General features: G+C 49.1%; 11 protein-coding genes across 11 annotated transcripts; 6 read left to right on the top strand and 5 right to left on the bottom strand.

The window, feature by feature from the left end:
• Positions 1–690: 690 nt before the first annotated feature.
• CTAM01_09016 (spindle pole body-associated protein sad1) lies at positions 691–4,458 on the top strand (the record flags this gene model as incomplete). The annotated part of the gene is made up of 1 exon (XM_060525036.1): positions 691–4,458. The coding sequence occupies one exon, from the start codon at positions 691–693 to the stop codon at positions 4,456–4,458; it is 3,768 nt and encodes a 1,255-aa protein (XP_060380218.1).
• A 378-nt stretch (positions 4,459–4,836) lies between these two features.
• On the bottom strand, positions 4,837–7,409 carry CTAM01_09015 (DEAD/DEAH box helicase; the record flags this gene model as incomplete). Its single annotated transcript, XM_060525035.1, has 2 exons — positions 4,837–7,158; positions 7,269–7,409. The coding sequence occupies 2 exons, from the start codon at positions 7,407–7,409 to the stop codon at positions 4,837–4,839; spliced, it is 2,463 nt and encodes an 820-aa protein (XP_060380217.1).
• Positions 7,410–7,959: 550 nt separating this feature from the next.
• CTAM01_09014 (biphenyl-2,3-diol 1,2-dioxygenase 2) lies at positions 7,960–8,544 on the bottom strand (the record flags this gene model as incomplete). The annotated part of the gene is made up of 1 exon (XM_060525034.1): positions 7,960–8,544. The coding sequence occupies one exon, from the start codon at positions 8,542–8,544 to the stop codon at positions 7,960–7,962; it is 585 nt and encodes a 194-aa protein (XP_060380216.1).
• A 629-nt stretch (positions 8,545–9,173) lies between these two features.
• On the top strand, positions 9,174–9,743 carry CTAM01_09013 (uncharacterized protein; the record flags this gene model as incomplete). The annotated part of the gene is made up of 3 exons (XM_060525033.1): positions 9,174–9,221; positions 9,280–9,411; positions 9,462–9,743. 3 exons carry the CDS (start codon positions 9,174–9,176, stop codon positions 9,741–9,743), a joined length of 462 nt encoding a protein of 153 aa, XP_060380215.1.
• A 523-nt stretch (positions 9,744–10,266) lies between these two features.
• Positions 10,267–11,202, top strand: CTAM01_09012 (short-chain dehydrogenase/reductase; the record flags this gene model as incomplete). Its single annotated transcript, XM_060525032.1, has 1 exon — positions 10,267–11,202. The coding sequence occupies one exon, from the start codon at positions 10,267–10,269 to the stop codon at positions 11,200–11,202; it is 936 nt and encodes a 311-aa protein (XP_060380214.1).
• A 229-nt stretch (positions 11,203–11,431) lies between these two features.
• CTAM01_09011 (ergosterol biosynthesis ERG4/ERG24 family protein) lies at positions 11,432–12,948 on the bottom strand (the record flags this gene model as incomplete). The annotated part of the gene is made up of 3 exons (XM_060525031.1): positions 11,432–12,107; positions 12,160–12,274; positions 12,330–12,948. 3 exons carry the CDS (start codon positions 12,946–12,948, stop codon positions 11,432–11,434), a joined length of 1,410 nt encoding a protein of 469 aa, XP_060380213.1.
• A 949-nt stretch (positions 12,949–13,897) lies between these two features.
• CTAM01_09010 (cytochrome P450 monooxygenase) lies at positions 13,898–15,438 on the bottom strand (the record flags this gene model as incomplete). The annotated part of the gene is made up of 3 exons (XM_060525030.1): positions 13,898–14,650; positions 14,704–15,267; positions 15,328–15,438. 3 exons carry the CDS (start codon positions 15,436–15,438, stop codon positions 13,898–13,900), a joined length of 1,428 nt encoding a protein of 475 aa, XP_060380212.1.
• Positions 15,439–18,852: 3,414 nt separating this feature from the next.
• On the bottom strand, positions 18,853–19,644 carry CTAM01_09009 (cytochrome P450 monooxygenase; the record flags this gene model as incomplete). The annotated part of the gene is made up of 1 exon (XM_060525029.1): positions 18,853–19,644. The coding sequence occupies one exon, from the start codon at positions 19,642–19,644 to the stop codon at positions 18,853–18,855; it is 792 nt and encodes a 263-aa protein (XP_060380211.1).
• A 511-nt stretch (positions 19,645–20,155) lies between these two features.
• Positions 20,156–21,834, top strand: CTAM01_09008 (uncharacterized protein; the record flags this gene model as incomplete). Its single annotated transcript, XM_060525028.1, has 4 exons — positions 20,156–20,187; positions 20,260–20,309; positions 20,408–20,897; positions 20,949–21,834. 4 exons carry the CDS (start codon positions 20,156–20,158, stop codon positions 21,832–21,834), a joined length of 1,458 nt encoding a protein of 485 aa, XP_060380210.1.
• Positions 21,835–22,701: 867 nt separating this feature from the next.
• Positions 22,702–24,356, top strand: CTAM01_09007 (cytochrome P450; the record flags this gene model as incomplete). The annotated part of the gene is made up of 5 exons (XM_060525027.1): positions 22,702–22,911; positions 22,975–23,077; positions 23,139–23,207; positions 23,247–23,873; positions 23,935–24,356. The coding sequence occupies 5 exons, from the start codon at positions 22,702–22,704 to the stop codon at positions 24,354–24,356; spliced, it is 1,431 nt and encodes a 476-aa protein (XP_060380209.1).
• Positions 24,357–25,097: 741 nt separating this feature from the next.
• CTAM01_09006 (uncharacterized protein) lies at positions 25,098–26,810 on the top strand (the record flags this gene model as incomplete). The annotated part of the gene is made up of 3 exons (XM_060525026.1): positions 25,098–25,795; positions 25,844–26,226; positions 26,263–26,810. 3 exons carry the CDS (start codon positions 25,098–25,100, stop codon positions 26,808–26,810), a joined length of 1,629 nt encoding a protein of 542 aa, XP_060380208.1.
• Positions 26,811–26,914: the final 104 nt, after the last annotated feature.

Below are 26,914 nucleotides of genomic sequence, written 5' to 3'. Positions count from 1 at the left end.
CCTGGGAAAAGATGGTCGTTGCGACCAGGGACCGCTCTTCCTCTCTTTGTTGACAATCCGCCTCCCTCCCTTCCCGATCCGGCGAGCCTGTCCCTCTGGAATAGCTTCACTTTGGGATTCTTCTCTCACTCCGAGCTCCTGCAACTGCCTCCCTTGCAGCCTTCACAAAGGCACATTCGCATCCGACCTCCGACCTGGCGCCAATTCTTCTCGAGCTTTCCCTTTCGGAGCCGCCTCCATTGTAGCTCAACATAGATCTCATGCTTCATTGCACCTGCCATTGTTGACGAGACAAAAGAGACCTCGAGTTACGACAAACTACTTTTCAGAGACTCGTTGAAAACTGCAGCGCATGTCTACCCAAACAATAATAATGTGAGTTGCGTCTTTGCAATCCTTTCTCCTTCCATTGCTTCTTTCCTTCAACGCTCTTTCTTCTCGCGCTTGCCCGCAGTGAGTTTGACCTCATCGTCACTTCTACTTCGACAACTCTCAGCAACCTACCTGACTCATTCAGCCCCGTCACTCATTCCTCCTCATACATTGTATCTCTTCTCATCTTCACCGATTCTACTCCCTATCTCATCTCACTACTACGTGGTGTTGAGTGATCTCATTTGATACACAACCCGCCGTCGCAACCCACGACTCACCATCCTCACAGACCTTCCTCCGTCACACTGCGCCAAGATGCCTCCCAAAAGAAGGGTCCGTGACGATAACGGTGAGGCGCAATCCACCTTAGCCGGTGGTGCTGCCGTCAGTCGAGAGCTGCCTCCGTTGGCATCGCGACTTGACACGTCTTATGGGTCTGCACCTTCCACGATTCTACGGAACACTCGCCGCGGTCAACAACGCAACTTGCAAGACATCATCAAGGACACACTACACAACAGCGATGATTCTGATGATCCCGGTGATTCGGATAATGGCGACGAAAGCGACGATGCCAGCTCCAGCAGCAGTGAGAGCAGCAACAGCAAACAGCCAAAGCCGCCTCCTTCTCGACGCACAAAGCAAACAAGGCAAACAAAGCCACCAGCTCCCCAACCAGCGCCGAAGCCGAATCCGCCGCGCAGAGTGCAACCGAGTCCTGATCCTGACCCCGACCCGGACTTCGACCAAGACTTTGGTCCTTATCGAGAGTCGTCAGAATCCCCCGATCCATTGAGGGATGCAACACCAGATCCGCCCCTCGTCCGACGCTCACCGCGACGACAATCACCAGCCAAAACTGGTAAGTCCAACCACGTGCGCGACACCAGGTCGTGCCTTGCCGCGGTCTCAATTCCATTGCTAAACCTCGTGTCAGCTCCTCCCTCCAACGAACCTCCTTCATTCCAGCAAGGCCCTCTTGTTCCTCCACAGCAATTCTTACCGGGTGCTGCACCGCCGAGAGGGCAATTCTCAACATATTCGCAGTCGATTAATAGGAGAGCTAGCTCAGAAGACCCGGCTCAAGGTCTGACACCTGCGAGGCGATCTCTTCCCGCTGCAACCTGGAACTCCGTCTTCGCTCGAGCCATATCCGAAGAGCCCTATTCCCAGTCTCGCTCTCAATTCGTTCAAGGCCCTCCGGAGCCGACTCCGACACCAGACTCAGTTCGCACCTTTGGCCAGGAAAGCTCACTCTTCGGGGGTGCTGATATTGGCTCAACTCCGTCGCAATCTCTCTCTTCAGAGCGTGGTGGTCGCTTGCAGTCGATAGAGGAGAGCGGGGAGCCCTCTCCTTCCAAAGAACAGACGAGAGGCATAGATCTACTAAGTCCATTGAGGCGCTTGGCACGCGATCCTCGGCACAACGCGCAAATGGCACAGCGTAATCTGAATCAGGCAGTCCCTCACCAAGGTGCCATCCAAGCGCCGATCACCAAGGTTTCTGATAGACCTCCTCCCGACCTGGTGCCTTTACTGCCCTCCCAGAGTACCATCCGTCCACCTCAACAGGAGCCACCAAGTACACCACCGTCAGATCGATTTCGGCCGCGCAGCAGTAAATCGCCTTACCAGGTCTCACCTGCTCACCTTGTTAACCAATCTCCTGCCAAGAGAGACCCTCCAGGGTCAGTAGCCAGCTCGCGTCAGCTTGCAGCCAACAAAACTTCGGTGTCACCTTCTCCTGCCGCAAGGTCGAGCTCAACTCGTCTGTCAAGTCGTGTTAGCGAAGAGCCATCTCTCCATAATCAGTCGCCTCAAGTCTCAAATCGTAATCCTTCACCTCGCAAGCCGATGCAGGCCGTGAACTTCATTCCTGCTCGGAGTGGACCGCTGACTGCCAAAGAAAATCCTGCGCCTCCTCGCCCTCTATTTGGCAAATCTCTACCCGCCAATGGTAATTCAGTACCGTCTCGTCCCTTGGCCAAGAATCCGCCAGCCATCAGAGTAGAAGCTCCACCATCCGCGGCGGCCGGAACCGGCTCAACGAGGCTTCCCAGTTCGAGTGGCCTCTCTGGCAACAACAACAGTCGGCCAGCACTTGGCCAAGGCGGGGCTGGTATGTTCACTCCTGAAATGCGAGCAAAGATTCAACAAGAGCATCGGCAGGAACGGATGAAACAGGAAGCTCTTCGAAAAGAGCGTAATGCTCGTTTGCAGGCATGGCCACGGGTCTACAATACAGTATATGAATGGACAAATGTCCCTCGGCCAGATAGTCCCGAGACGGACGACGGCTCTGGATCCGATACAGACGGCCACATGGATTCAATTGTGACTTCGCGGCAGGTTCCCTACAGCGAGTTCTCGTGGGCAAGTTGGACCTTGTTCAAGATTGCCGACGCGTTCGTGGACTTGCTCAATTTCGTCTTCTCTTTGGACTTTTGGTTTCTCAAGGCTTCGCTCGGCGTTCTGCTTCTGTCACTCCTGGTATGGGGTGCCTTGGCAGGACTGAACTCCACGCCGGCTATTGGACTAGGCGGTATCCAATGGTACGGTCTTTCAGACTTCTCACACAATCTCGGACAATTCGTCCCACTCTGGATGTCGCGACCGGCAACACTCTTCAGCGATGATGACGCTAGAGAATATGTCCGCCAACAACGCAATCACGAATACGAAATCACCAAGTTGACGACGGCCAGCAAGCTCCACGAGGGATCACTTTCGCGTTTGATGGAGATTGTTCCCAAGGTTGTGCACATGAAGTTAGACAAGAAGGGACGGCCCGTCGTGGGAGAGGAATTCTACCACGCGTTGCGTGACCTCATGAAAAGCGATGCCGAAATCTTGACCCTGAGCCGGGGTCATGGCGGCTACCACTTCATCTCCGATGAGAACTGGTTGGCAATCAAGAGCAGACTCCAGAAGGATCCCGTGTATCAGAAAGCTGCTGAACCGCCTGCGCCAGGACTATCTTCTGCGGATGTCGAGACCATTTCACAGTCCAAGTTCGACAAGACCTGGGAGAAGTGGCTCGTCAACAATAACAAGAAGATCGCCAAAATACTCGAACCCCAGTTCAGCACATCCATTCCGGACAAGATTGGCAAGGATCTCGAGTCCAAAATTGAGAGGTTCGTCAAGGACCAGTTCAAGAACAAGGACACCAAGGACGTCGTGGTAACACGAGATGAGTTCATTCGCCATCTCAAGGGCGAGTTCGCCACCCACCGGAACGAGGTCAAAGCTGAGGCGCAAGAACTGCAGAAGAAGTTGGAGCAGTACATCAATGAATCGGTCGAGGGCATTTTGAAGAAGACCCCGCCAAAGGGTGTCACACGGACCGAGATGATAACGGCGGTTGATGGCATGATCCGCCAGGCGATTGCGAATGCTGGGCTGGAAGCGCTTGCGCAAGGCAAGATCGGTGCGGTTTGGGATAAAGAACTCCGCCATCAGGTCAACTACTTGGCTCATGGTAGCGGCGTTATTGTATCACACGACCATCTGACGCCGAATTACGTGCCTTCCATCAAGGCCAAACTAGGCACCGAGAGTTATAAGAAACTAACATCACTGAGTCCTCACATCCAACCCCCCGCTGCAACGCTGTACGGCTGGGAGGACGAAGGAGACTGCTGGTGTGGCATGGTTGTCGTGGATAGAGATGGCAAAGAAGGCGGCGTCCGCATCGGCTACATCCTCAGTCGAGAGATTGTCCCCCAGCATCTGGTCGTCGAGCACATTTTACCTGGGGCCACGCTGAATCCCGACGCCAGGCCAAAGGACATTGACATTCTGGCATATTACACCGACCTTCACACACGAAATCGCGTTGCCGACTTTGCGGCAGCCCACTTCCCAGGCACCAAACTCTCGGATGGCTGGGTGAAGATTGGTCAATTTACTTACGAAAGCAGCGACACGCTCAACGGAGCACACGTACATAAGCTCAGTTCGGAGCTACTTGCTTTGGGGGCCTACACGGATCAAATCGCGCTTCACGTGACCAGCAACTACGGTTCTGACCACACGTGCTTGTACAGAGTGCGACTCTATGGCGTGGAGAACGAGGCTTGAGGGGAGATTGGGACAAAGGAGCGGAGAGATAGATAGCGCCTTTCAGTCGTTGCGTCTCCGGCGTTGATTCGACTGGGCCTCGCTACATTTGAGTGGGACGGACTGGCTTAGGAATGGCTTTTTTTTGCAAGACATGAGGTTTTCCAAGCATTCAGGGAACGAGGGATTGAAAAGGCACCTGGCGTTGGGGGTTGACGATACCCCGTGGACTTCTTTTTGAAGCAGTCCTTAGGCAAAGAGAGTATTTAACGCATGACGTATTCAAAGCATTCTCCTGCTCCTGATGAATGATCTTGTACATGATCAAGTGCTTCTATTGTGGCAGGCTAACTTTTTTCTCCTTTTGATTCCAATCCTCTCAACGGGGTATATATCGTTTTAGTTCAACAGGCCCGAAGCCAATGCCTCGAGGTCCTCCAACGTCTCGGGCTCGTGGTCAATCTCGAGCACCTTGCCGCCCTTCTTGGCCTTCTTCTTCTTCTCCCTCTCCTCATCGGAGTCATCCTGAAACCACTTCTTGGTCTTCTTCTTCGGCCTCTCGTCTTCGCTACCGCTGTACTCGCCGCCGCCCTCACCCGCAATCGGCAACGACCGCAACAGCGCCAACGGATCTTCATCCCCGTCGTCACCGCCGGCGACCTGCGGTCCCTCGGCGCTCTTCGGCACACCCTCCCCGCGCTCCTCGGCCTCCCTCTGCTTCCTCTTAAGCCTCTTCTCCTTGAGCCGTCCCTTGGCGGCAAGCTTATCATCCACGTCGGCCTCCTTGACGCGCGCCGCCTCGCCCTCGACGAACTTTTGCCGGAGCGCCTCCGCGGGCCCCTCCTTTTCGAAGTCGTCTTCGTTTTGCAGCTCGTAGATTTGGTGCGCGTTGCCGTCCTCGTCAAAGACGAGCTTCTCGCCGCGGCCTTTGAACTTGAGCATCTTCTTCTTGGACTGGAGGGCCTTTTCGCGGCGCTTGGAGTCGACGATGAAGTCTTGGCCGCCGTAGGATATCACCTTTGGTTTGGCGCCGGGTGCGAGGTTGGATTCGGCGTCGAGCTCGGAGTCGTTGAGGACGCGTTTTACGGAGAGGAAGTCTTCTTCTTCTTCGCCGTCTGCGCCTGCGGGTGCTGCTGCGGTGGGGTCGGTTGTGTCGCCGGTGACTTCGTCGCCGTTGGCTACGAGCTTGGTGTAGTGGCCCGAGAGGACGTCCTGGTTCGTGCGCTCGAACATGCGGTCGTACTTTGTCCTGACCTCGGGCTTCTTGGGCTTCTTGGGTCCCGCCGCCGCCGCGTCGTCCGAGTCCTCCTCGTCTTCGTCTGAGGACATGCCTTTGCGGGGCGCGTTCTTGACCTTTTTGATGTCCTCACCCTTGCGCATCTTGATCTGCGGCGCACCGGGGAGGCCGAGACTCGCGGCGTAGGCGTCGAGGTCGAGTTTGTTGAACTTGAAGACCTCCTTGTCCTTTTGCAGGTAGATGGAGCGGACGTAGCTGATGAAGGCCTTTTGGCCGAGGTACTTGAGGTCCGGGTTGGAGAAGCACATGCTCTGGAGCTGGTCCTTGATGCTCTTCTTCTTGCTCTCCTTGACGGTGATTTTGTTGATGGGTACCTTCTTGAGCTCAAGGCGCTTGAGCATGCCGGCCTCCTCGCTGGGCTCGAGGAAGAGGACGGCTTTGCCGTCGCGCTCGTAGCGGGCGGTACGACCGACGCGGTGGATGTATGTGTCGACGTCTTCGGGGCAGTCGACCTGGACGACCCAGTCGACGGCTGGGAAGTCTACGCCGCGGGCGACGACGTCGGTGGCGAAGAGGACGGATGCGTTTGCGTCGGCGAAGCGCTTTGTGATTTCCATGCGCTGGAGCTGCTTTTGCTTGCCGAGGAGGTGGAGGAGGGGCACACCGGGCTGGAGGTGTCGCATGCCTTCGTAGGCGAAGCGGACCTGTTTACCTGAGGAGAAGAAGACGATGATTTTGCTCTTGAGGTTGGCCTTGATGAAGCCGAAGAGGGTGTCGAGCTTCTCGTGGAGGGGAGTGACGATGTAGTGCTGCTGCAGGTTCTTGGGCGTGGATTCTTCGTGAACGGAGACGTATTCGGGGTCCTTGAGACTCAGGCGCGCGAGGTCGGAGATCTTTTTGCTCTGCGTCGCGCTGAAGAGCAGGGTCTGTCTCGTAGAGGGGAGGTGGTCCACCAAGGCGTCGACGGCGTGTTGGAAGCCCATGTCCATGATGCGATCCGCCTCGTCGAGCACGAGGATCTGGAGGTTATCGACGTCGAAACCGGCCGTCTGGTCGAGGTGCTGCAACATGCGACCGGGCGTGCAGACGAGGATGTTCATTTTTGACAGACGCTCAGCCTCCTCCTTCAAACTCTTGCCTCCAATGACAAGACCGGCGGAAAAGTTGTGGTAGCGGCCGACCTTGCGGAGGACCTCAAAGATCTGGGCGGCGAGCTCGCGGGTCGGGGAGATGATGAGGGCGCCGAGGCCGTCGAACTCTGTCCATTGCGCACGGTAGAGCTTCTCGAGGACGGGTATAATGAAGGCGAGGGTCTTGCCACTGCCCGTCTTGGCGGCGCCGAGGATGTCGCTTCCTTTGAGGGCGAGGGGCACGGCGCGGGACTGGATATCGGTGAGGGTCTCGAAGTGCGATTTCTCGAGGCCTTTTCGGGTCGTTTCGCAGAGGGGAAGTTCGGAGAAGCTGTTGTATTCGCTCTTGGGGTCCTATTGGTCGTGTAGACACAGGGTCCTGGGTCAGCCTTGGTCCAAAAATTCGCAATGTCGCCGTGGACTTGGGTTTGGGTGTGGCGGGCGCTCCCGCAAAGAATACTTACAAAGTCGGCTACGGCCCTCTCGAGCTGCTCGATTGTTTGCTGCTGTTGCTTTCTCTTTTCGAGGCGCGAATCTCTCTTGAGGACCTTGGGCTGCTGCTTCTTCCCTGATCCCTTTGCGGGAGGCTTCGTGGGAGTCGCCATTGTCGTCGTTTCGTTTGCGTCAAGCTCTGTCACTATACCGCGGAGGATCTCAGAAGGGCGCGGAAAAAAAAAAAAAAAACAGATGTTCAGACGGGCCTTTGGAGGAAGCGCCTGGAAATTTTTTGGCGGCGGGTTGCTGCGGTGGAGTGAAAAGTTCGGCATTCGGCGACAGGGGACGCCGTTTGTGGGGTTGGTGGTGCCGCACATATTGACACCTGGCACCGTCTGGCGTCTCAGTTTACTCGAGATGTCTATTTCTCCTTTGGTGCAAGGTAGCCATGTCACCATTGCCATGTCACCATTCCTATCCCAACATAAATCTCATACGTACCTATTATCTAGGCAATAATTAACTTTGAAGTGAGTAGGTACAGCAAACGAGCCCACAACGGCCGCAATTATTACGTCGGGTAATGTATAGAAGAGCTAGCTCGTTATCCATGACAGATTGAATTCGTTGCATGCGTCGAAATATTAATGTGCTTCCAATCGAATCTCTGGGTGATCCCACGACCCTCGTCCGCCTACATGCCTCCGGCTTTCATACACTTCAGCATCCAAACGCTTTCCGTGGTCCTATCTCGACCCTTCGCTTCAGTGCACTCTCACTCTCTCCTTGTTCCAATCTCCTGACAACATCATCCGGATCAAACTCGGTGCCAATGGGGTTCTCTACGAAGAGAGACGATGCCATAAAATCGTTTGCTTCTTGAATTGTGTCAAAGTTGTCTACAAGGAGTTCGACGCCGTTGCCGTCTGGGTCTTTGTAATAAAGACTTGTGGTCGGGCCATGGTTGACACACCAATAAGGAGTAATGCCATTGGCCTTGTGCGTCTGGTAGGTAGACAGAAGATCAGCCAGTGTCGAGTAACAGAAGGCGACATGTTCCAAGCCTGTTGCTTGCGGTTCGGCAGTCTTCAAGCCGGGAAGCTCAACAATCGCAACGCGATGGTGATCGTCTTCGTCATCGAAGCGTAGAATGGACAGAGCCTCATTTTCGAAAGCCACGATGCAGCCCAAGAAACTGACGTAGAAGTCTACCATTACACGAAACTGGTTGGTCTTAAAGACGACATGTCCCACTCGTTTCGGGCTCTTGACGAGCCCTTGCTTTTGGCTAAAGTCCTGATCCATGTCTTAATCGGTAGTGAAAAATGTGATCAAGAACCTAGAGACAAGATTTTGCAGTTGTGAGGCTCGGCCAAAAGAAGGAAAAAGGAAGTCTCTTATTGAAGAGGCAAAAGGTGACAAAGGCGATAGCCTGCTGGATCTATCGATAATCTAGTGTCGAGCAACGAATATATATATGAGCTGTATGATATATCAGTCGGAAGTTTTCGGCGAAATTCGTGCTCTCAAACTCGCCTATTCGCCCAAAGAGTGGTGACGAATAACGCCCGTGATAGTACTTACTTCTGTTCTTCATTTGAGTATATCTTGGCCTAACCTCGGTCTCGGTATCGCCTTGTTCACGCACGTCCAATGTCAGATAGAGTTACAAACCTCAGACGATATCCACAGGCCCCAATCTCGGCTCCGGGCACAGCGACGAAGTCCGGCTCCATCTAACCTGGTGGACCGTGGGGTTCGTTGGTTTGACTCGCCGGCTGACATGGACTCAATCACCAAATGACGAGTGTGCGATGGAATCGTGAATTTATTGCATGATACTCCGTGACCATTTGGGCACTTTGTTCTCCTCTCGTCAACCACCTACACTACAGACAGCCCTTTCAATCCATTTCCGCATTCACGTTGTCAACATGACGTCTCTTGTTGGGCTTGCTGAGTCGAACCTCTCATACTATTCGGTTAGCATTTCTGTTCGGAAACCGCTAGCAAGATAAAAGCCACTTACTCTACTCATAGGTTCCCTTGGCTTACATGCTTGCTTTCATCCCACATGTCTACGCCAATACAATTGCGGGTGACAATTATGACGTGGCCGAGCCTCGTAGGCTCCTAGACGCTGTGTCAGGCGACGAGAGTCTCGACAAAAGGGTAAGTAGTGCTTAGAACCTTCATCACATAGCTGACAAAGATACTTCAAGATTCGCCAGAGAATTCAACGTGCCAAAGCTGCCCACGACAATGCGACTGAGACCCTGGGTCTGTACGCTGCAGGTGTTGTAGCTGCGAACTCGGCGGGGGTTGGCAAGCCAACGCTGGATGTACTGTCTCTGACATATCTCTTTTCCAGAGCGGCATACACTCTCATCTACGTCAAATTACAGGACAATCGCAAATGGGCGCCGCTGAGAAGTCTCGTATGGATTGTTGGAATGTGTATCATATCCTCTCTATGGATCAAGGCGGGAAATGCGATGAAGTAACCGTAAATAGTACGTGTACCCGTAATCGAGAAATCTGAAGTTTGTCTTCAAGCTTTCGATTGCCAGGCTCCAAGTGTCAAACTCCGCCAGGCCATCTGTGGAGCAAGATAGACTGCTCATCCATGCCTCGGATTAAGCCTCTGCAGGCGGCTGCAAGGATCATTGGCCAGAGAGCCCATGCAGCCTCCAAGCTTGCATGTTCCATGACACTGACCTTGGCCAAAAGTAAAGAACGCCTAGCTAGTCTTGTTACTTAGCCTCGAATTCACCTCATGTATCATCCTTGTCAATCACTGAACCTATTTGTGGCAACGTATTGGGAAGCCCGAGCCGATCCGAAGGGAAGCTGTACGATTCAGCGGTAGATGAACCCAAAGGTTACTGCTACGTTCTAGATCCTTTTGAAAAGTAGTATATTTAGAAGCATTTGTCCTCGTGCCTAATTCACTCTGTTTGATTACGTATCTTACTCTTTCGCCAACCGCCTTACTCCGTCACCCGAGCTTTGATATCTTTAGTTATCATGAGTTCCCTTCTATGGCCCAAGGCGAAACCTGCCTTCAACCGCTCCGAGCTTTTGCCTTCGATTAAGGGCAAAGTCATTCTGGTTACTGGAGGAACAAGTGGCCTGGGGCGACAGGCAGTACTGGAATACGCGCGTTATGATCCCGAGAAGATATGGCTTGCTGCACGAAACGCCGCCGCTGCAGAGAGGACCATCAAGGAAATTCAAGACGAGGCTCCAAATGCATCCATCGAGTTCATTTATCTTGAACTCACTTCAGTTGCATCGATTCGAAAGGCGGCTCGCATAATTCGCCTGAAATCAAGCCGACTAGACATTCTCATGCTGAACGCTGGAATCGTCGCAGCACCACCCGGACTGACTGAGGACGGCTACGAAATGCAGTTCGGCACTAACTTTATCGGATCTGTTCTGCTTGCGAAGCTTCTGAGTCCAACCCTTCTCGATACTGCTGAAATACCCGAAGCAGACGCCCGAATCATCTTTTTGGGCTCTCAAGCTTCCTCGATGGCTCCGACGCAGGGCATTGTCTTTGATGCTCTCAAAACAGACTTTGGTGAAGTTGGTGCATGGGCAAGATACGGTCAGAGCAAACTCGCAGTCATTTTGTATGCCCGGGAATTGGCGAAGAGACAAACCAAGATCAAGGTTTGTGTCGTTGATCCAGGCTTTGTAGATACGAACTGGGCACAGTCTTGGAAATCCTCAAGCTACATACTTGAAGCGTTGTATCCCCTTATGAGAATGGCATCAAGCAGCGTGGAGAATGGAGTTCAAAATCAGTTGTGGGCATCAGTTCACCCAAATGTCAAGAGCGGGGTATATTATCTTCCCGTGGGAAAACCGGCCGTGGGACAGGAAAACCTGACAACCCAAAAGCTGGCACAAAGGCTATGGGAGTGGACGGAGACAGAGCTGGAGGGGATGGACTGAAGAGAGTTTAGAATTACAAGCGTTGAACCAATGTATGGAGATGATTCAGCTTCAAAACATAGATAGCCAGTAGGCACCGAACTTCAACTGATTGCAGCTCTAGGACTGCAAGTTCATTCGAATATCATACGGCAAAGTCTGTCAGAGAAGTATTGGAAGTCAAATTGTCCCTGCCCAGCTCGTAAAGGCATAACATGTTCTACGTGTTTAGAGGTACAGAGGTTTAGTGTCACCAAATTCCAGGTACGATTCGCCACGGAACAGTTCTGCAGTAGTCCTCCCATACCGGCCCGTACTTGGCCGAGCATCTTGCCTCATCCCGAATGCATCGATGTATGAGCAAGATTGTCATGAACATCGCATAAAACCATACCAAGCAGTTCGAAGATCCCACTAAAGCGCACATCGCGGTACTGAGGAGCAAGTCTCCAAAGTAGTTGGCATGACGCGACCAGCCCCACCAACCACTGCAAATAAGAAGGCTCTGATGACTCTGGCCGTCCGAAGTCTTGTAAGATGCTACCAAGACCTTTGCCGGTTTCCCCCAAATGTAGCAATCACCGTTGGAACGACGAACCCTGTCCTTTTGGCTGTTGACGGCCCGGAAGATGATGTACCCGGCAACTCCGACAGAGAAGATGGCGACCTGGTGAAAAGTTGAGGTTCCTGTTGGGTAGAGCCCAAGAAATTGGGTTTGAATGGTATACATGCTAGGGAGCCAGACAAAGGACCCCCAAGCTAGGTAGAAGCCGAAGTGGTCGTGAGCAATGTCAATGGTGCGCAAGTACCAGGACTCATTAACGAAGAAGTCAAGGACGTATACTGCGTGCAGAATGGTGACAAGAACAATGTTGGGATCGATTTGTCCGTGGATCTCGTACTGATATGCGATATTGGACAAATCGCTAGATTCGAGTCAGCTTGTGTGAAGCTGCGCCATTCTTCGTAGAAACTTACATGAGTGTCCATGCAATTATGCCCGGTCTGCCATTGGTGAAGAGTTTCAGGTCAAAGTCGCCCCAAAGTCTTGGGTTATGCTCAATCCCCATGTAAAAGTCATAAAATATGGATCCTATTATATGTTAGTCGTTGTGTGACCACGGAAAACATGGTGACCGTTGGCTTACCACTGAACTTTCGGTCATCCGCATGGGTTGGCCTGAAGTGCGCTTTGATAAAGGCCAAGACAGAAAGCAAGAGACCAGCAGCATTCATTGTGAGGACCAGGCCACCCCAGTTCTTCGGGATGAAGGCAGGATCCAAGAGGCCGAAATAGCAAAGCGCAGCGGCAGATGCATGGGTAACGAACCAGGCATTGAGCCCATTGGTACGATAGGTCAATAGATGGCCGGCAGGGCTTCTCTGGCCGTCGTGTATTGGGCCTGGCAAGTATCGAAACAGGATGCCTTGAAAGAAGACCCAGAGTGCAAACACTCCAGTGGACTTGAGATTGAAGCATGGCCAATTTGACCATACGACAGAAACCAATCCGTCTTGCAAAGTAGCCTTCAAGAAGTCGGACAGAGAGCCTTGGAATGCAAAAATAGCCACGGTCGTGGAGATGACCAATGTCGGCGCAAGCATCACAAGAAGCAGTGAGCCGACTGAGCGCATCCAGGATCCGCGACTTGATCTACCCCATGTTGGCCGTTGTGCGGGCTCAAGCTGAAGCCGAGATCGGGAGTAACCTTTTCTCATCCTCACGAAAGTAGACTCAGGCGCCAAGGGAACATCCAGAGACTCCATCTTGATTGTCGGCGACGTCGAAAGAAACGAAAAAGAAAAAAAACGCGAACAGATGTGTAAGAATGCGAAAGGAGCGACTTCCTGAACTTCGTGATGGTACAGATGCTGAATGCTCGGAGAAGTCTAATAATCTTTCGTGTTGAAATGTATATATGTTATCAACACTTGCCCTCGAGTCACGTAGTCATCAATTATCATGGCGCCTCGGCATTGAATGCTACCAAATTGGGCCGTCTCGATCGGAGAATCTTGCCAACAGCCCGCCTCGCTCTGAGACTGGAACGTTGTGGATGCTAATAACCTAGCTTGGCGCGCTCGGAGGCTCAGCAGGAGGCTGGTCAAGACTGATGGAGCATGGGCCCAGGGTAGTGTGCAAAAGTGGGATCAGGTGTTTGGCATAGCGTCGCTCCCTAGTCCTCGGAGCACATGAATCGGGTCATCCCATACACGGCACGCGGAGAACTGGTCATGTCCCCGTTTCTTCCTCTGTCTGTCTCGGATTCATTCGTGCGGAGATCGGCAAAGGCATGCAGGTTCTAGATCTTGCAGGAAATAAGGTTTGCGGTCCGCGCGCGGTACTCACAAAACGTTATCTCACGCCGGTCAGGATTGAAACCGAAAGCGACTATGTGACTCGGCGACAGCAACTCGGCCGACTCAGCCTAGAGTTCCCGTAGCAATGTGGGATCGCTTTCAGCCCAGAACATGATGATAATAATAGCATAGGAATTAGACTTCTCATGCAAATTGATGTACCCTTGGCTTCAAGTGAACATCCGTGGCTCACAAAATTCACGATTGGCAGTGGCCAGACGGGCGTACTATTGAGCTGGCGCGATGACTTTTGGCGGAGTTAGGTTTCAGCAACATTGTAGTTGAATAGAAATGTCAGAAACCAGTGACTATATTCGAAGTGAACGACTGAACCTGGAAGTTGTGATACTCTTATCTACATGTTATCTGAAGTCTGAAGGTTGACGTAGCAATCCTTGGGTTCTACAGTTATGCTCTCCCTGAGCTCGTAGGTGCTAAGATTGTCGGCGCATGGCTTGAAAGCAAAATTCCACACAAGCAACGCAAGAACCATGCGCAACTCAAGATAGGCGAGACGTCTACCAAAACATCCTCTTGGTCCACCGCCAAATGTCAAGATTGGCCCGGCTTGGGGATCAAAATCAAAGTCAGATAAAGTCCGGCTATCTTCTTTTCCGACGCGTTCTTCGCTGAACCCGCTCGCTCCCGTCTTTGGTACAAGCCAGCGCCCAGGACAGAACTTTCCTACATCGTCGGAAAGCCAGTCTGGGACTCGCTTGGCTTCTTGCGAAGTTCTACTTCTGACCTGTTCGTCAACGCTCAGAGAAGGCTGAACGTAGCTCGCCCCTTGTGTGAAGATGAAGATTGTGGTACCTTTCGGCACGAACTTCCCCATCACGATAGTATCAGTAACAGCCTCGCGTGTAAGAATTGAAGCTGTCCGTGAGAGTCGTAAAATCTCTTCCAGGAAGGCATCAAGATACGGAGCTGCAACCTTTGTGAGTTCGGTTACACTTGGCTGTCTCTTCTCTTTGACAGCAGCTGGATAAACTGCCTGGAGGTGTTTGCGCAATGTATGCTGTTGTTTCTGATTGTCGGCTAGAAACTTCACAGCCCAAGATAAGATGGACGCAGACGTTTCATGACCCGCGACGATGTATCCAAGCAACTGTTGTGAAGTCAGCATTGTTTTCTCGTCTAAGGGGGCATCAGAAAGTTTACCTCGTCTTCCAATCTCTTTGAAGTGAATGAGGGTTTGCGTCCAGACTTCTTGGCTGCTGTCACTTCTCGCAGGACGATGAAGTCTAAAGCTGATTTGGCTGCCTTCTCTCCTTGGAGCCATTTGTCGCTCAGCGATGCTACTGCCTTTTGAATCTGGCTCCTGATGAAGTAGTCCTTCTTCACAAATACACTGCTCACACTCGTAAAAGTCTTCAACAGCCATGCAAACTGTTTTGGGAAGGGCGACGTGACAACCCTGCCCATGAAGTGGGTGATATCAACAGTAGCCTGGTACTCAGTAGGAAGTCCAAGACTCTTGAAGCATGCGGGCTCTTTCAGATCTGTTGGCACTAGGAAGGGCCTATAGCCCGTTTCCTGGAGTATGTGCTGCCGGAGAACACCGCCATTGCTTGTCTCGCCAAATGCAGCAGACATGATGATGTCTAAAGCAACGTTCTGGAGATCGCGATGGGCTTCGAACGGACGGCCTGCGGCCCATTTGCTCTTCACACTCCACAGCTCTATGAGAGATAGCGCTTTGCTATAAATCTCGGGCGCAGAAACCTAAGTAGCCAAATTTAGCTGAGAAAAGCTTTCTTGACTGAAGTCGACCGAAAGACTAACCTCGTTTAAGAATCCTGGGGCCATCAAATCCTTCACCAAGTCCTTGTTGCCTTTGAACCTGGCGTCAGTTGACACCATCGAAAGATGATGCTCAGGTAAAATGGTCGACATAGTTTCTGCATCCCTTCGGCAACGGTCGAACTCCTTTGTTCGCCGTGCTACAATGTCGTAACTTTCACGATAGTCAAACAGAACTACACATGTCTGTGTAAATGGGCCCAGAAAGACCTGAACTATTGGTGACCTATGTTTCTGAGCCAGGTCGCGCATCCACACAGTAAAGCCTTTCCCGTGGTTTCTTGCATGCTGGAAAGCAGGGAGGTCACCCAAGAAGCTTTTCAGAGCGCTCTCGTTGTATGGAATCCCAGTGAGAGGTCTTGGGAAGCCTTTCAAGTAGATGTAATAGAGAAGCGTAGAGGTGAGAAGTATCAACGCCGGGATTGGCGACTGCAGCACGATAGAAGCCGCATGATAGAGGTGTTTGGTCATGTTGAGAACTTTGCGGGATGGAGTTGACGAGTACGATTGATTCCACGGAAAATCATAGACCACGGTCAGATAGACTGCATCGAAGGGAATCGCAACAAGTGTGATTTCTAGCGAACGAGATAAATTTTAGCTTGCTTAAGGGAGGCTGAACATATCCCTGTTGATCCTCGGACCCTCTCCCTACAATGATCGGTTTCGAGACGACCCAAAATATGGCTGGTAGCGAAAATACATAGCAATCTTAGTAATAAATAACATATACACTAAGTCGACCCACCCCCTTTTAGCCACCCCCCCCCTTTTAGCTACCCTATTTCTCTATCCTAGCCACCGCATTAAAACCCTACTTATAATTTTTAAACTACTATAATAATTAAAAAGATCGTCTAAATATAATTCTTTTTTATATACTTATTTATTAATATATAATAGTTTTATATACTAAAAATAAAATTATTTAGGCTCTTAAAGCTATTAAAAGAGGTTTTTTAGTTAATTAGGCTTCGATTAAGTTCGGAGTTTTAAAGTTAACTTTTTATAATTATAAAAGAGGTTATTAAATAAGGGTAATAGTATTTATAAACTTCTAAAAGCTTCTTTTATAATAAAAAGACTAGCTAGCTTAATAAGTTTATATTTAGTATAATTTAAGTATTATATTAATTTATAAATAACTTAGAAAATTCGCTAAGTAAGTTCTAAAATTTTAGGGAGATATAAATCCTTTTAAAAAAAAAAAAAAAACGCTTTTTTAAAAAAGAACTTATTAATTAAGGTTTAGAAAAGTTATACTATCGATTTAAAATATCTAAATAGAGCTACTATTAATATAATTAAGTTATAGTTTAGATTACTTAATATATTAAAAATTAATAATATTAAATAGGTTAATAAGTATAATATAAATAAAACTAATATCTTAAAAAGTAAAGGATTTAATAACTTAGTTTTAAATATAATAGAGATTATAATAATATAAAAAAAAGAGCTTAGTTCGTATATTTAGGTATTTATAACTAAGTATATCTTTATTAATAATCGAGCTATTAAATTACTAATTATATATAAAAAAAAGTCGGTATAATAATAGTAATTTCTCTTTAAACTTAACTCTTATACTAATTAGGAGTTTATAGTAATAGATAATAGTTAGATAATTAATAAGATTACTCTTAAATAGTTAAAAATAGTATTCTTATTATAGACTAAAACCCCCCCCCTTAGAGGGCTTAGTATACTTAATAAGCTTTAATTATTAGTTCTAAATAGCTATAAGAGTTATATAATAATAGAATTTATATAGGAATATTATAAAAATAACGTTTATTTATTATTCTTATTACTATATACTTCCTATATTTTCTAGTTATTAAATATAGCTATTTTTAGACTTATTAAGTCTAAGTATAAGAAGGAGCTTAGTAAGGAGGATATAATAAATAATTTTATTATTATTAAAAAGCGGTACTTCTTAAACTATTATTAAAAAGCTCGTTTAGTTAGTTTAATATTATTAAATATACGAAGTAAGTAAAAAGTAACTAGACTATATCTTCCTAATATAGCTAGACTACTTACTAATTTAATAGTCCTACCTAACCTAGTTATACTAACTAAAAAAACTATAAATACTAAGTAAATAACTAATAATATTAAAAAAGTTATTAACTAAGTATTAATAGCGTCTATTATTAACTAGTTAACTCCTAAAAAAGCTAGCGAGCTTTATAATTAATTAAAATTATTTATAAAGCTTAATTTAAATTATAATACTTAATAACTACTATTTAAAAAAATAAAAAAAGTATTTAGTAAATAAGCCTACTATTTAGTAATATCTTAGTACTATATTCGAGTTTTAGAAGCTAAAGTTAACTAATTAAAGTTATAAAAAAAAAGAGTATATTAATAAACCTAAATATTAAGTTTATAAATATTTAGGATATATAAAGAGTTTAAAAAGACTTTAATAACTATTTAGTTAGTCCTAGTTAATTTATAGGGGTCGAATTATTTAAGGAGAATAATAACTATATTATTATAGTAGTAGAAGATAGTTAATTAATTAAGTATAGTTAGTAGCGATGTTTTAATACTATGTTTGATAGGGTGGCTAAAAGGGGGGGGTGGCTAAAAGGGGGTGGGTCGACTTACAATCCGTACGCGTAAATACTGTCCGGAATACAGGCCAGGCTGGAAAATACGGGAGGACCGTGCTGTGCATGATGATTCTTATGGTCCTTCCGCCACACCGGTCCGAGACCGAAGTTGTCACGAGCTATCATGGCACGTAGCAATAGGTATAAGAGGTGTTCAAAGCTGGCCTGTATTACTACAGTCCCAATACATAACGGGAAAGGTCAGTATAGGTAGGAAATGTAAATTAGATCTCGTGCTAGCGCTTGTGACAGTCGCTCCGAGAAAGGCCGGGTTTATCCCTGTTCTATGGAAGGAAGTCGTCCAGTCTCGTAGATATCCAAACTCTATCCGCCTGGCAATCAAGTTTCTTCGATAACAAGGTACTTAGAGACTGATTCTAGTGAAAATTGGAGTGGAGATTCCACTGCTTCAACAAATTCGGATGAAATGGCAGAAGTCCGGATGCATCCAATCCGAGCCTTTGCTGGGGATAGAACCACGTTGGGGTCGACCAGGCAAGGAACACAAGAACCCATAGGTATCCGACAAAGACCCGAACTCCGGGCGCCGAACGACACAATGGCACTTGTTTTGAGATAGCCTGGATAGCATCTTCAGCGATGATTCCAATCGGCTGCAACAAGAAGAAGGTAAAAGCACCGGCGTTCTCTGCTGTCATTCCCATTGCCATGTCAGAAGTATGATGAATCAGACCAGAAATGAAAAAAGAGATAAAGATACGAAGGTATCTAGAAACCAATCTTTGCCGAAATGGGAAAATATGGTGTTCAATGACATCGGCATGGCCTGTGAGCCCACTACGCAGACATTGATGCCATGCGGTTCTGGGTGGAAGACTGTCAGCAAATAGACTGGAACGAGATTGTAGCGTTCGACTTACCCCCAGAAACCCCTAATGGTTGAGGCAGATGAGAAATCCCCATAGAGTGGAGGACAGTCCTCGACCTTGCATAGAAAAACGACAACGAATCCGAGGCAAGCAATTTCGAACATGAGTAGGTTTATGAGAGCCGTGCAGGCCCAGAACGACAGGGTCCCAATGATGCGGAAGGTGATGTCCGCTTGCGACAGCCTGACGAGACCCTGAAACGCCAGCGCTTGTTTGTCTCGACCGACAAAATTCGGGTCCGGAGGCGGGGCCTGCGTCATGAGGCTAAGCACCTGGTAGGCAACCAGGATCTTGAGAGATCGTTTCAAGATGAATGCGACCCGGCTCTCTGGGGGGTGTGGAGACCGTTGTTGTAATCCAGGAACATTTCTGACCTGCCACCTCGTGCCGATTCGTCTGAGCTTCCAAAGCAGCATCAGAGATTCGTACGTTCGGGCAGCGGAAGAGGCGGAAGATGGGGCGAACCCAGCTGTGCTCTTGGTGCGGGCATCCGGTTCCCAGCTGCCATCCCACCTTCTGACTAGGACAAGCTCAGAAGCACTCATGAACTGAATCCATAAAAGTGGAACGATCGCGGAACGCCAGTGAGGATTGGCGATCCACTCACTAGACGCGAGCTGGAGCGCGTAAGTCAAGCTCGCAAGAGCCAAGACTCCGGTCAGCCGGATGAAGGACTTTGACGCAGGAACGGAGAAAGTGATGAGCAGAAATGTAATCAAGAACGTAACAAATAACGACCCATTGACTGCCGCACCACCCGGGTAAGATTTGATGAGCATTGTTGCGAAAAGAAGAGTGCATATATCTTGGCGTATGACAAGGATCGGAAGCACTGGCGTGGAAATGTTACTGGCAGGCAATGAGAGATGCTTCTTGTAACATCGGGCATACTTTTCAAAAGAGACTCATGGAGGCAATAAATAGAAGTTTGCAGCATTGTGTGCTCATAAGACCGCTTCTTTGGAGCTGACACGGCATTCCGGTGGCGGACTTGTACCTGCTCTCGGTAGCTAGGATGAGGGACCGACCCCTGGCAAGGATACGGGCATTATAATCCTTGACCACACACAGACGGCTACACTAGTCATTTCGACTTATGCATAGATGTTGAGAGCAATATATGGATAGCTAGAAGCCTACGAGTTCCACATTATCGAACCGAGTCCGAAGGGAAGATGTAAATAGAATCATGACTGTACCGCGGAAGGTCTGCGATCTCAGTGTTATAGCTCCTTACTCTTCAATCTTACGCCATACTCGTTGCTTTACCAGGCTGAAGACGTATCCATCATGATGATAGACGTTACTGAGCTGAGCCGGTTGTTAGTTGCTCTAGCTTTTCTACCTACAGCAGCATTTCTTCTCTTACGCTTGGTTGAATACTTCGCCCTTAGACCGGGACCAAAAGAGCCTCCTCTGGTTAATGCTTCGGTCCCGTTCATAGGTCATATACTTGGGCTTCTGAGATATGGAGTGTCATATTACATCTATCTGAGGTAAGTGAGTACAGATGGGGCACTAAAACCCTTGATCTTGTTAAAGTATGTTTTTCTCGACAGATTGTTGACTTTACAAGCAGATCATCGACCAAACTTCCAATCCTGACAGTGTATTTGGCCTCTCAGAAGACGTACATCGTCAACTCGCCAGAACTTATTGCCTTGATATCTCGTCGCTCTAAAGAGGTTGATGGCAATGTTCCCTTCGTCACCATCGTCTATGGGAAACTATTTGCTTTTTCTCAGACCGACATCTCGGAGTTGCTGAGAAACCCGTTGCAAAAAGGTTCGCTAAGACAGGAAGCTCACGTGATGGAGCATTCACTTCTCTCTCCGGGTTCTCTCTCTCTGAAGGAGGTTTACGACGAGATTTTCAACGGCCTAGCAAACCATGTCAACAGCATCAGCGAAGGTCCAAGAACCATTGCTCTCCAGAGTTGGCTCCAAGAGATCTTCGCAATGTCGACTGCAAAGGCCCTTCACGGACCAGACGGTCCTTTTGCTAACAACAAAGAGTTGCTGCAGGCATTTTGGTATAGTCCCATAGCTTTCTCTTACCAGAACGTTTATTGACTTTGTCACAGGGACTTTGAGAATGGCCTCAAGGCTTTGACGATGGGTGTTTTTCCCACCATCACGGCTACGAAACCAGCAGCGGCACGTCAAAAAATCGTCGATGCTTTATTGGAATACTTTGGCGACTCATTTCCCGAAGATACTGCCTCTGAACTGATTCGGCGTACACGCAGGCTTGCACTGGACCACAGTAGAGGGACTGAGTTCATTGCTCGCTATGGTCTTGGCCTCATGACCGGATTCCTGATCAACACAGTTCCTGCTGTCTTTTGGATCATCTTGCGTATTGCCAGAGATAAAGAACTGCTGAAAAAGGTTCGCCTGGAGCTTTCTCTGATCATTCAGCCATGCGCACATGATGAGGAATTCTCCACACTTGATGTCGCCGCTATTCGTAAACGCTGCCCGCTTCTCATGTCCATTTGCCATGAGACTCTGCGATGCATCAGTTCTTCGACTGGCACCTTTCTGGTTCACCAGGATGTTGAAATAGGCGACGAATATGTCCTGAAGAAAGGAGCCATAGTCCAAATGGCAGCAACGGCGATTCACTCGAATCCAGATGTTTGGGGTGCTGATGCCGGCGCATTCGAGCCGGGAAGGTTCTTGAGGCCGAGCAAGGTACACCCAGCAGCAAACCGGACATTTGGAGGAGGCAGCACTTTGTGCCCCGGAAGGCACCTTGCAGTGGACGAGATGATTACATTCACGGCGATGTTTCTCTCTACGTTTGACGTAACTTTCCCTGATGGCGCAGATGGTCTACCCAAAGAGGACGATACGAATATGCTGTCGGTGAAAAAGCCTAATTCGGATGTATTGGTGGAAATCCGAACACGGCCGGAGACCAAGCATCGGAAATGGTGCTTTTCCACTGAGACATTGAAAGCGTAGTCTAAAACATCGGATTTTGATGTTTTTTCTTTCCTTCCGCAAAGCATATAGAAAACTTAGAAGAATGAGCATTTCCGCTGCCAACCCTGGTCATAATCTCCATGCTTTAGTGATCCGCCTCCAGGCGTCAAGTTGACTCCATGTCAGGTGAGCGCTAGCGGTGAGCAATCCATTTGTTAAAACCTGTCGTACGAGCTTTTGGGTCCTGGTCCCTGTCTGAAAGTTGAGATCTTAATACAGATCGCAGTATGACGAGAGTGACTTGAATTGATACCATGGGCTGAAACTCCGTGGAAGCCGTGGGTAGCGGGTCAGAAGGGGGACTGACCATGTGGTAGCTGCTCACCTAGACTGACTCTTCGTAGCTAAGCCGATTAAGTCGCTCTCGCTCTCGGATGTTTCCGCCCTCGGCGAACAGGGCCATTCTGAAATCCGTGGTCTTGCAGCTATGCGCTCTCACTCGACTTGCTCGATATCGCAAGACTAGGGTAAACAGGCTTCCGAATCGTTCTCGGGCGCCTGCGTCTTCTCTACCCAGTTACAACGCACAAGCTTCTTTCCTATTTTCAAGATGTCCTTTCTATCACGTTGTGCGCACGTCTGCAACTAACCTTTCTTTTTTCCCCCCCTCTTCGCTTCACGCAAGCATCATTTCATCATTTCATCATTGTGTCTATCATAATGATCATGTTGGTCAATGACAGCAGTTCGGCCACTGCGCTGCTGTTCTTTTCAACTGACGCGCTTTGCAACCAAGCGCTGGGCTATTTCCGAGCTAGCTATGTGTACTCTTTCTCGAGTATAGTGGCTGGCTTGATCTTGTTGCTGACGTTTCACGGAGCCTTCAGAAGAAAAGACACTATTCCGATGGTAAACGCTCCCAGATTCTGGGAGCCTCGGTTGTTGGTTCAGTTATCATTTCTCTTCAATGCCAGAAACCTCGTGTCCAAAGGCTTGAAACTGAATCGAGCGTTCCGCATCCTGACCGATATAGGCGTCATCACAGTGGTTCCCTCAGAGTTTGCGAATGAAATCCGGACAGACTCGCGGCTAAGTTATCCACAAGTAATTACTGAGGTATGTATGACAGCGTATTTCACACTCATAGGTCTTAAACTAATACGAGACTCGGATTTGTAGAATTTTCATGCTCGGTTCCCCGGCTTCGAGGGTTTCCGGGAAGGCACAACCGATGCGGCACTAAGTCGCGATATTGCCAGAAAGCATCTCACACACTCTTTAGGTATGAACATGCTCATTTGCTGAAGAGAGCATTGTATTTTGACTAACGTTGGCCATGGCAGATAAAGTTACAGGAGCTCTAGCAGAGGAATGCACGGTTGCATTGAAAGATCACTTCCCAGATGCAAAAGGTATGCCTGAATGAAGAAATTATACTGCCAATAGCCGTGGTCTAACATCTGTAGTAGACTGGACAGAGATCAATCTTCGTGACCATGTCCTGAAGCTTGTAGCACGTCTTTCCTCTCGCGTCTTCCTAGGAGAAGAGATCACGAGGAATGACGATTGGATAAAAGTCACCACTGAATACACAACCGATGCTTACATTGCGGCCAAAATCCTTCGTTTATGGCCGGCCAAGCTTCGCCCGTTGGTTCACTGGATACTGCCATGTTGTATCAAGCTCCGCCGACATGTTTTCAAGGCGAGGAGTATTATCATAGCTGCCATTGAGCGGCGTCGCCTGGTAAAAGAAGCCGCTATCAAGTCTGGCAAGCCTATTCCAGTTTTCAACGACGTGATTGAGTGGCTTGAACAAGATACCAAAGACACGACAAGCGATTACGATCCTGTTGTTGCGCAACTCATTTTGTCACAAGCCGCAATCCACACCACAACAGACTTGCTCACCCAAGCCATTCTTGAGATTGCAGCCACTCCGGAAGTCGTCGAACCTTTACGAGATGAGATCAATGACGCCGCTAATAGATTGGGATGGAGCAAGGCGGCGTTTCACGAGATGAAGCTCCTTGACAGCGTGCTGAAGGAGAGCCAGCGCCGGAAGCCCCTTGCCATGAGTGAGTTAAAATAGTCACGATTTCTTAGACGACGCACTTAAAGCTAACGCGCAATTGATAGCGTTCATGCATAGGCTTGTCTTGGAAGACACAACTCTATCTAATGGCGACACAATACCCAAGGGGAGCGTCATTGGTGTTTCTGCAGACAAGCTATGGGATCCGAACGTGCATGAAAACCCTGAGAGATTCGATGGTTATCGTTTTGTCCGCATGCGAGAGAGCGGTGATAGTAAGGTCGCAAATCAGGCGCATCTTGTGAGCACAAGCCCGAATCATCTTGCGTTTGGCTACGGGAAGCACGCGTGTGCTGGCCGCTTTTTCGCCGCACACGAATCCAAGATGGCGCTCTCAAACATTTTGCTGAGATACGACTGGAAGCTAGCACCGGTCTCAGCCAACGAAAAGCCTCTTGAGTTTGGTTTAGTGCTTGTTGCCAATCCAAAGGCAAGGATCTCAATGCGATTGAGACAGCGTTCATAGTTGTCGAGCTGCATGACACATTGGACCATTCCCCCCATATGCACAGACAATATTAAGCCTCGTATTTCGTATCTGAGAAACAGCCGCCAATCAAGGAGTCCCAAAAATCTTGTGTTTCTCACCCGCGTGGCCAGATTGAAGCCCACATCTCAACGAGATGTTAAAACGGACGTCTGGAAACTAGATATGTGGACTATTTGACTGGGCACCCCAGTCACACCAAGATGCTAGTCAACTTGAGTCAGAGTCGCCCTGCGCTGATCCATGTCGGAAACAAGATATATTAGGAGAAGCGGCAATAGGTAGTCATAGGTGCGGATCTTATAGCCAAGCCTTCGGAAACTCAATCTGACCTGAAGTGAGGCAATGGCTAGAACGCGGGCGGTAGTTCAAGTCAGAGTCGCGTATCACGAAATCTCAGCCCCGACGTAACATGACTAAGGTCACCTCGCCGAATGCGAGAGCGAATCTTCTGCTTGGCAGATGAATACGACGTTTGCAAATCGCATGATGGATAATACAGTGCTTTTGTAACGGTGAAACCAACAATTCGTCTTTGGCTTGGCCAGAACATTGTTACCCGATTTCAGAGAAAATGTACTAAGTGTCTATCTAACCTGCTTATTCCTCGCTCAAAGGTGTACCTGTTATAAGTTATTTCTGCCTGATAGACATTCCTATCAATTATCGTTGGTTGCCTTCCTAGATCGTTTGGATATCTAACCACTGGCGGCTTTGATGATGCCTGAGTCACTTGTCAACACCTCTACCACAGACCAGGGACAGTCAACACAGTTGTATGGTTCTGCTCTTGTTCGGATCTTCAGATATGTTGTTCTCGCGCTCTTTCCGCTTATCGCCCTGGCGATCAGCAGAATCTCCACGCCTAGCTTGGATCCGAGGGAGCCACCACTCCTGAAGCCGACGATACCTGTTGTGGGACACCTCGTCAACATGCTCTACAAGGGCGGCAAGTACTATCTAGAGATGTACGAGTCTTCTCAGGGAAAGCTTTCGACAGCCACTCTCAGCATCTTTGGCCAAAAGGTCTATCTAATTGCCTCTCCCTCTCTGGCACAGGCAGCTCTCCGCAACCGTCTTCTTTCCTTTGACCCTTTCGTCGTCCAGGCGAGCGATGGCCTGGTCAGACTCAGCGCAAAGGCAAAAGAGCTTTTCGTGGACGGCACACTGCTCCATGCCTTCTCCACGACGGTATCATCAGCAACTTCACCAGAACCTATGCGACGTATGACGGTTACGGCACTTGCGGCGTTTACTGATGATCTCAATGCGCTAGCAGCCGGACCTGACCATCAGCAAGAGATCCAGCACTTGTATCACTTTCTCAGAAATCGGATCGCCATGGCCGCAACAGATTCGCTTTACGGCATAAAAACAAATCCATTTAGACACGACCCTCGACTGGTCGATGATATCTGGTGCGTTGATTCAGGCCCCCGTAAAGTTTCAGTTCTAACAGATCATAGGACATTTGATGATGCATTGACCTATCTTTTCCCTAACATTAAGCCTGAGTGGATAGCACCAGCTGGCAATTCTGCTCGAGAGCGACTTCAACATGTTCTCGTCAACTATTACAAGCAATTTCCCGACGAACCGTCATTCCCGCCAGATGTCGCAGAGTTTACAAAGCTTCGGGCACGCATCATTCGCAACTCTGGCCTTAGCGACACTGACCTGGGCCGACTTGAGGTAGGCATGGTGGTAGCCGCAACGACCAATAGTGCCCCAATGTTCTTTTGGTTTTTGATCAGCGTCATGTCTCGACCGCAAATTCTCGCCAAAGTCAGAGAAGAGGTTGAGCCACTGGTGACCTTCGGAAAGGAAGACATCAGTGGGCCCAGTGGAGCTGCGATAAAAGTAGTCGCAACTTTTCGTACCTCTCAGTTGACCGATCCAATCATCTGCCCCTACATCACTGCGGCACATCGTGAGACCTTGCGTCTCTTCGACTCTAACACAGCAACACGGCACGTTCTAGACGACACGACACTTCCTGACGGAACTCTGCTCCGTGCTGGAGGCATTTGTCATATTCCCGCCGGTGTTGGACACCGCATCCCAGAAGCGTGGGGCGACAGGGACCCAAATGAGTTTGCGCCTGAACGATGGCTCGAGCACCAAGTACGCATGTCGGGGTCAAGCGGTATCACGCAGAAGATGGCCTTTTGGCCTTTTGGTGGCGGCAAACACCTGTGCCCTGGTCGCAACTTCGCCATTAACGAGAACATCACCCTTCTCGCGGCATTGGTCACAGGATTTGACTGCGATGGTCTCGTTGTTCCTGAGTGCCCTAAGTCAACATACCCACTTCCTGGCACCCCCCTGTTTCTGGCACCACAAAAACGATGGGATCACAACCCAACCTCCTCATTACTATTAACTATTGATCCTCAACCACACCCACTACAATACAGCTGCCAGCCTCACTAGGGCATTCAGAGTCGCTGGATTCAGCCGTGATAACCTCCTTTTCACCCGCTTCGATTTGAGCCCGATGGATATCCCTGATGTTCGCGAACTTCGTATTGGGATCG

Source organism: Colletotrichum tamarilloi, assembly GCF_030869305.1.
Source record: "Colletotrichum tamarilloi strain Tom-12 chromosome Unknown Scaffold_34.1, whole genome shotgun sequence".
Taxonomy (NCBI): Eukaryota; Fungi; Ascomycota; class Sordariomycetes; order Glomerellales; family Glomerellaceae; genus Colletotrichum; species Colletotrichum tamarilloi.
Note: the sequence above shows the minus strand (reverse complement) of the source record. Positions and strands in the feature narration are given on the sequence as shown.